Source organism: Dendropsophus ebraccatus, chromosome 4 (assembly GCF_027789765.1).
Source record: "Dendropsophus ebraccatus isolate aDenEbr1 chromosome 4, aDenEbr1.pat, whole genome shotgun sequence".
In the NCBI taxonomy this organism is placed as follows: domain Eukaryota; kingdom Metazoa; phylum Chordata; class Amphibia; order Anura; family Hylidae; genus Dendropsophus; species Dendropsophus ebraccatus.
The window spans coordinates 40,538,547-40,546,485 of NC_091457.1; the positions used below are offsets into that span (position 1 = coordinate 40,538,547).

The 7,939-nt window shown below is 48.7% G+C and overlaps 1 protein-coding gene across 1 annotated transcript in view; it reads right to left on the minus strand.

Moving 5' to 3' along the window:
* LOC138789268 (mucin-2-like) overlaps positions 1-4,637 on the minus strand; it is a 62,396-nt gene extending 57,759 nt beyond the window's left edge. Inside the window, exons 1-2 of the mRNA XM_069967872.1 lie at positions 4,271-4,637; positions 3,185-3,270 (exon numbers count right to left, since the gene is read on the minus strand). Of these exons, the coding sequence (XP_069823973.1) occupies positions 3,185-3,270; positions 4,271-4,637 (453 nt within the window). The remainder of the gene's footprint in view (positions 1-3,184; positions 3,271-4,270) is intronic.
* Positions 4,638-7,939: the final 3,302 nt, after the last annotated feature.

Consider the following 7,939-nt stretch of genomic DNA (forward strand, 5'->3'; position numbering starts at 1 on the left):
CGACCTTTTAAGCTGGCCATACACATTAAGGCTATGTTCACACAACGTCAATGCAATGATTTGCATTGAAGTCAATGCAAACAACGGGCACACAATGTATAAAACAATGGCCAATGTTTAGGTACAGCCATCAAAATATTGATAAAGACGGCCGTAGCTAATGATTTTGATAAGTTTTTACAGCTTTTTTTTTTTCACTTTACACGGGGATGCTGGTGGCACAGCACAGCCTTTTTTTTAATCTGCCGCCCGGTTCCTGCCCATGGCGCTGGTCTATTACAGAGCACCAGCCCGCCCAGGAGTAGTGTTGAGCTGCTCTGTCAAAGTGTTCGCGTTTGGCAGCTGGAACACTCGGCAACTGATTACCCGTGGCTGCCGCACTAGGGTTGCCAGAAAAACATGGACATTACCATAGGTTGTATCCATGTTTTACTGGCAGCCCTAGGGCGGCATGCAGTTTCCACAGCTAAGGGTAATCAAATGCTGAGCGTTCCAGCTGCCAAACTCAAACACTTTGACAGATAAGCTCAACACTACCCAGGAGCACTGGAAGCTGGCCCGCCGGCCCCTAGTGTGATGATCTTTCCTCTGTGACGTGGGTCCATTGATTCAAATGGAGCCACATCACAGAGGGGATGGGTTTTTTCATGCTGGGGTCGGCGGACCTGCGCCTTGTGCTCCAGGGCAGGCCAGTGATGGGCAACAGACCGGCACTGTGCGCAGGAACCAGGCAGCGGATCAAAAAAAGGAATCACGCCACCTGCATCCCTGTGCCAGTCTGTGCATGTAAAAAATCCAAAGCAATGTACCTAGTGGTACATTCGCTTTAAAAACAGTGTGTGAATACAGCCTAAACATGTTACCTATGCTTGTTCATTCTTAAATCTTATTTTACATGTAAGTGCCAATGCTCAATTTAATTCTCTCCATGTCCCATACAGGCACTATTTAAAGTGTTTCTGTCTGTACTAATGTCATGTCACTAATGTCATGTCAAAAGTTACTGATCTCACCAATGTGAGCCCAATATACAGCTGGGGAGAGAGTGCAGCTGTGTGCTCCACTCCCTGGCTGGCCTAAGCTCAGAGAGTCCCGAGTTTGGTTTCCTGGCCCCATTCAATGCAGTTATAGCCACCCCCACTCTAGGGAATGCTGCCTGCAGATAGGCCAGAATTATTCTGCTGACCGTCCCCCTTTAATGACAGACTGCTTTTCCGTTTCTCACTATTAGTTTATACTGTTGGAAGCCATCCAAGGCAAATCATACAGATACTTTCCATAAACAAGCCATTCTTGCACGAAATGAGAAATTTTCCACTGGGTTAATGTAATGTCACAGTTAGTATGAGACAGCAGAAAATCTTCAAAGCTTTAGTCTGGTGCCTTTACATAGCGTTTTAGTCAATAGCATCTGTCACCCTGGGCAGTGACTCTGAAAAACTTGTTGCTGATGGCATTACTTTCCAGTTTGCATAAAGAAGGTAAAACAGGAACCATGTTACTGTAAGTGAAATATTGTAAAATGGGCCATCGATACTAGATCAGTAAGGGTCAGACTCAAGGCACCACCAACGATCAGCTTATTGGAGGGGCCAAAGCGCTCCAGCACGCAGCACCTGGTATTGCTGCTCAGTCCCCTCCTCTTGAGCTCCATAAACATATTACAAGAAATTTAATAAAGACCTCTGTGTGCTTTAATGTTCAATTGGAGGCAAAAACTGTTATGATAAGGACCCACAGTAGTGCTATGTTCTATATTGTTAAAGTGTCACACAGACGTCAAAAATTTTGGGGTTTGAGAGGTGTGATGAGATCCACACAGATGAACTGAAAGAGCGAGGAGAAGTGTGCATTAAAGCCTTACGCTGCCTGGTGTGCAGCGATCTCTGTCCAATTTCTCTGGGCTGTCCAAAGGTCTCTGCAGGCCAGGCAGTGCTTCTCCCCACTGATTCTAAGCTATGTTTATGATACAGTGCATGCCCCTGACAGTATATATGCTATATTATTAACACAACCGAATGACATTGTTTAACATGTTTTACTAATACACGGATACATTGACTGCGTCCACACATACTACAGCTAACACAGTGTAAGGGTGTGTGTACACAACATCCAAAAAAGAGAAAAGGCGCTTGCTGTTATTGCCGCGATTCAATTTACTTCAGTGCAATGCATTGACGTCTATGGAATGACGGACTGTGTCTCCGCAGATGTCAAAATAATGATCATGTCAATTATTTTTGGATGTCTTTTGCAAACACCGGACGTTATTTTTTAGTTGTTCACACAGAGTTTTCTTTTTTTACTGTTTTTACTATTAAATTCAATCGACTTTTCAATTTAAGACACATCCAAAGGCCAATCAGTCTACCTGACTTAAAATAATGTACCAGCAGCCGTCATTGCACTGACGGGCAGCCAAACAGCGAAGTGACGTCTGTCATTTTAACCTCAAAATGACGGACGTTATCTTATTTAGAGAGTAAAAAATGTTGTGAACAAAGCACTAATTGGGTTCACACTACGTATATTTGAGGCTGTATATTTGAGGCTGTATAGCAACCAAAACCAGGAGTGGATTGAAAACACAGAAAGGATCTGTGCACACAATGGTGAAATTGAGTGGATGGCCGCCATTTAATGGCAAATATTTGCTGTTATTTTAAAACAATGGCTATTATATTGAAAGAATGGCCGTTATTTACTGTTATATGGCGGCCATCCACTCAATTTCAACATTGTGTGAACAGATCCTTTTTGGGTTTTCAATCCACTCCTGGTTTTGGTTGCTATGAGGACCTGACATGAGGACCAAATACAGCCTGAAATATACATAGTGTGAACCCAGTATAAATGCATCCTCTTTATACTGTACATGCATAAGAATTTTTTTTATGCCTGCTAGAACCCTCTGCTGCTTCCACTGCCTGATTCCTGTCAGCCATGATAACTGCCATCTCTATGTATTAGCCATGTGCTCCCCCTGCAGCCTGTCATGACTGTCCTCTGTTTCAAGTGTGTATAACTGGGGCTGTTCTCTTGTGCACAGCTGTTGTGTGGTGTATACAATCCACATACAGTCCCATCTCCACACAGGTAAGATCCTGCACATTCCTATATTCTCAAGGTTTTGATAAAGGATTTAAGGTCAGTAGGAGTGCATAGGAGTGCATTTACTTACTGCAATGGTTTCCAAGCTCTTGCTTTCCAGCTGTTGTGAAGCCCCCATGTGGCAGGGGAGCTGCAGACTGTCATTAGGTCCTGGAACTACAGGAAGAGAGCCACAGATGTATCATAACAACCCAGAGCCAGGAACACTTACTACTCAGTGCAGTAATATTACAGGTGCACTTTGATTGCAGGACTAATAGTTCCTGTAGACATTCTGGGCCATGTAGTTCAGTGATAACATATTGCATGCACAGGATTTAGGCATCTCTTTCACAACCTATATATACATGTTATTGGTGCCCTTATGTACATATTTGCCCAGATAATTGGAAATGAACAATAAACTGTGCTACCCCATGACATAACTGTATGTAATGGTACTCCCATGACCATAACCTGTTGCTCTGGGTAATGGCTAACGTTGCATCTCGTGTACACTGAAGACATTCTTCATCCAGCTTTTAGCCTTTATAAATGCATAGGGGTTAGGGTTTATAGGGTTAAAAAAAAAAAGATATTTTGAATAATTTTACTTTTACTATTTGTTTTCTTTACCTTTCTGTTTATGGAGCTGTGTGGGGTCTTGACTTAAGGTATTGCTGAGTCCCTTCGTCTATCCCCTACCGACCACTACCCCCCCACTAAAACCCCGTATACCACACACCCCCTCCCCCCTTTCGCCCATTAATTGAGGACACCTCCTTTAACGTTGGAAAAAATTGGCCATAACAGCCTCTTTATTAAAAGTGCTTCCAATAATTAACAAACATAAAAAATAAATAACAATAATAACCATAACATTAGTTAACCCATTATGACTAGGGAGGTCTGGCAGAGCACCCTGCAGCAGCACCAGTATTCCTGGCTATCCCCCCAGCCGCACCGCGCCGACTCAGGGGCTGACAAATCTGTCATCTGGCACTGCACCATTTCCCATCCACAAGCCACCAAACAAGCGGGGAGTATCATCCCTCTTATGGGTCCCCATCCAAATTACCACCTTAACGTGCCCTGCAAGACCTCCCTACCGCCATACGATCAGGCGTGACCCCTTACGCCTGAGAGTCCCGCCACACCTGCAGCGCCTTCTCGATACCCTCCTGAAGCCCCAAGCACCAGATGTCTGTGCCCACCCCATTAAGATGAACCCCATCATCCAGCATATGGCCAGGAGCAGGAGTTTCCAAATACCTATGTCGCACAGCAATCCCCCCATTCCGAACTATAAAACTAGACACGGCCCTGTTAACCTTGCGCCTGGCCCTATTTATGCAGTCCACGGATCTGGCATAACGCCAATTCAGCCGGGCCACAATTTCCGACCAGACTACCACAATGCCAGGGAACAATGACCAGAGGCGGAGGACATCAAACTTAATGTCCCTAATCAATTCCCGTGACGACCTCACACCCAGGTCATTGCCCCCGACATGAATCACCAACACATCTGGAGAGCGATCCATCCTCGAATAAAAATGGACCTCCGGCAGTAGCCCGCTCCACAACAGTCCCCCTATACCTATCCATCTAATGACGGCCTCACGTCTCTTGAAGCCCAGCTGCCGGCCGTCAGGCCTAACGTCGGCTCTCCGAGCTCCCCTCCGCACATACGAGTGGCCCACTATCCACACGAGGCCCGCACCGTCAGCTAAAAGGAGGGGGGGGAAACGCAAACAAAACAACACAGTAAGGAGAAAGTCACCACCATGCAAAACCACAACCCACACCAAAAGTAGGGAAAGGACAGGAAAGACAACAATCATGCACACACCAAGTCAGGCCGCACATAGAGTCGATACCGCCTGGATTCCCAGCGCCCGATACGCATCACCACCTCCTCAGGCAGATTCCACCTGGCCGCCTCCGTGGCAGCCCCAATCCTAAAGGAATGAGAATTAAACTCCGACACAGGAAGATTCAAACATTGCAACAATCTCCTAAAAATAGCCACAAACTGAAACCGCGAAAGGGACCTCCCGTCCCGATGCACCAACAAAGGACCCCCAACCATGGCCCGAACACCCAAAAAACTAGCCACACAACGAACCGGACAAGCCACACAATCCTCTACACCATGTAAAACCACCCGAACGCCTCTCCCCTTCCGTACAGTCTTCGTCCGCCTAAGCCAGCAAACCACAGAATCACTACCGCACTGCACATCAGCAAACTGCAAACCCCCACTACTCACACAAGAACGACTAACCAACTCCCCGATCCTAAACGCCCCAAAAAAGGCCAACGAATAAGCTGCACTAAACAAGCTATGTTCATAATCATCACGACACACCCCCGCCAACTGACCCAACAACTCAAGCAAAACCCCAAACGTCACTGGTCTCCGGCCGTCCGGCGGAGAAGCCCTTAAAGCATACCCCTTCAGGGCCTGCCGCACCAAAAAATGTTTGGTGACATCAACTACCTGAAAGGCCTTGAACCAGAAGGCCAAACCCGCTAACCTCCGCTGCATCCCAGACTTCGAAACTGACCTAGAAAAGGAATCCCCAATCCAAAACAACAAAACAGGCAACACATCCCCATACAACGGATCACAACTCACCTCAAGACAAAGCCCTTCCCATTCCCGCCATACCGCACTGTATGCCCTCCACGTCACCTCACTCAAGGAGCGCCGCAGAAGCCCTAACGCTGTCCGAACGCCAGGTCCCAGAGTCGGGGAGGACAAGGCTCGCCATGCTGCTCCGCGTCCGGCGCCAACCGACGGAACCTGTCCCACTGAAACCGAGAGAGGGCATCAGCAACAGAGTTAGACACACCGGGAACATGTTCCGCCACCAACCATACATTCAAAGATAGACACAACAATACCAGGTGACGCAATAACCGCACTACCGGAGGGGAAGACGCCGTCAAGGAGTTGATGGCATAGACCACAGCCAGGTTATCACAATGAAACCGTAACCGTCTATTACCCAACTCCCCCCCCCCAAACCTCTAAGGCAGCCACAATAGGGAACAACTCCAACAAGGCAAGGTTAGTCAGGAACCCCGCCTCCCTCCAAGAAACCGGCCATTCTTCAGCAAGCCACCGACCCCGAAAATAGGCCCCGTAACCCACGCTCCCCGACGCGTCAGTATAGAACTCCAAACCTGCATTATCAGCCCACTCCTCCTGCCACACCAACCTCCCATTGTACCGTGCCAGAAAATCACTCCACACTCGCAAATCCTCCCTATGCTCCCCATTCAAACGGATAAAATGTAGCGGGCTCCTAACTCCTGCCGTAGCCAAAGACAAACGCCTACAAAATATCCGCCCATAGGGATAATCTGACAGGCAAAATTCAGCTTACCCAGCACAGACTGCAACTGACGCAAGCGCACCTTCTTAGCCACTCTCAACTCCCCCACCACCTGCACTAAGTCAAGCAATTTGTCCTCGGGTAACCTGCACTCCATAGCCACCGAATCTATTTCGATCCCCAGAAAACGGATAGTGGTAGTAGGCCCTTCCGTCTTCTCAGGAGCTAAGGGGATACCAAAACGCTGCGCAACCTGCTCAAGAGTATGAAGCAACACCGAACACACCCGGGACTCTGGAGGGCCGATGCACAGGAAATCATCTAAATAATGCAAGACGGAGTTCAGACCCGCCTCCTCCCGGACCACCCACTCAACAAAGGTGCTGAAACACTCAAAGTACGCACAAGAAATCGAACACTCCATCGGGAGACAGCGGTCCACATAAAAAGAGCCGTCCCACATGCACCCGAGGAGATGAAAACTGTCAGGGTGGACCGGCAGGAGCCTGAATGCCGCCTCGATATCCGTCTTGGCCATAAGGGCCCCCGGACCCAATCGGCGCACCCAAGCCACTGCCCTATCAACCGAAACATATGTCACTGAACACAACTCATCATCAATACCGTCATTCACAGAAAAACCTACCGGGTAAGACAAATGATGTATGAGACGGAATTTGTTAGGCTCCCTCTTAGGAACGACTCCCAAGGGGGATACCCGCAAGTGAGGCCAAGGAGGCTCCCCAAAGGGGCCCGCCATACGACCTAACGCCACCTCCTTCCCCAATTTATCGGCCACTATCTCAGGGTGCATTCTAGCAGACTTTAAGTTCCTGGGGCGAAAAACCGGCGCATCACCAAAAATGGGATGCGAAAACCAAAACGAAAACCCTCCTCCAAAAACCGCGCAGCGCTTGCATCAGGATATCTACTTAGGTACGGGACCATCTCGTCTACCCTCACCGGTGTCACCCCTCTTGTTAACAGCGTCCGATTGTCCGCCCTTCGGTTTCCTGAAGCACCTAACTGCGCTGTGGGACCCCCCGCAATGCCAGCATTCATGTTTGAAGCGGCAGGTGCCTGGGAAACGACACTGCCCTTCGTTAAATTGCCAACAGCAACCCGGTCGGCGAGAGGCCGGGGGGCCCTGTGTCTCGGAGACACCCCCGGCCCCGGCCCGAAACGGCTGCTGAGGCAAACGCGCTGCCACCATGAGACGCATCCAAAGACTGATGTCTTTGTGATCCCAACGAATGGCGGGGCGTACTGCCTTCCGCTGACGAAATTGCTCGTCATACCGAAGCCAGGCCGTCCCGCCATACACCCTGTACGCCTCTGCAATAGAATCTAAATAACAAAACAACCCGGAACAATGCCGCGGGGCCTTCTCACCAATAACACACGCCAAAATACAAAAGGCCTGCAACCAATTAGAAAAGGTGCGGGGGATAAGGCGATATCGCCGCCGCTCCTCCTCCTCTTTCTTGGACTCCGTCACTTTC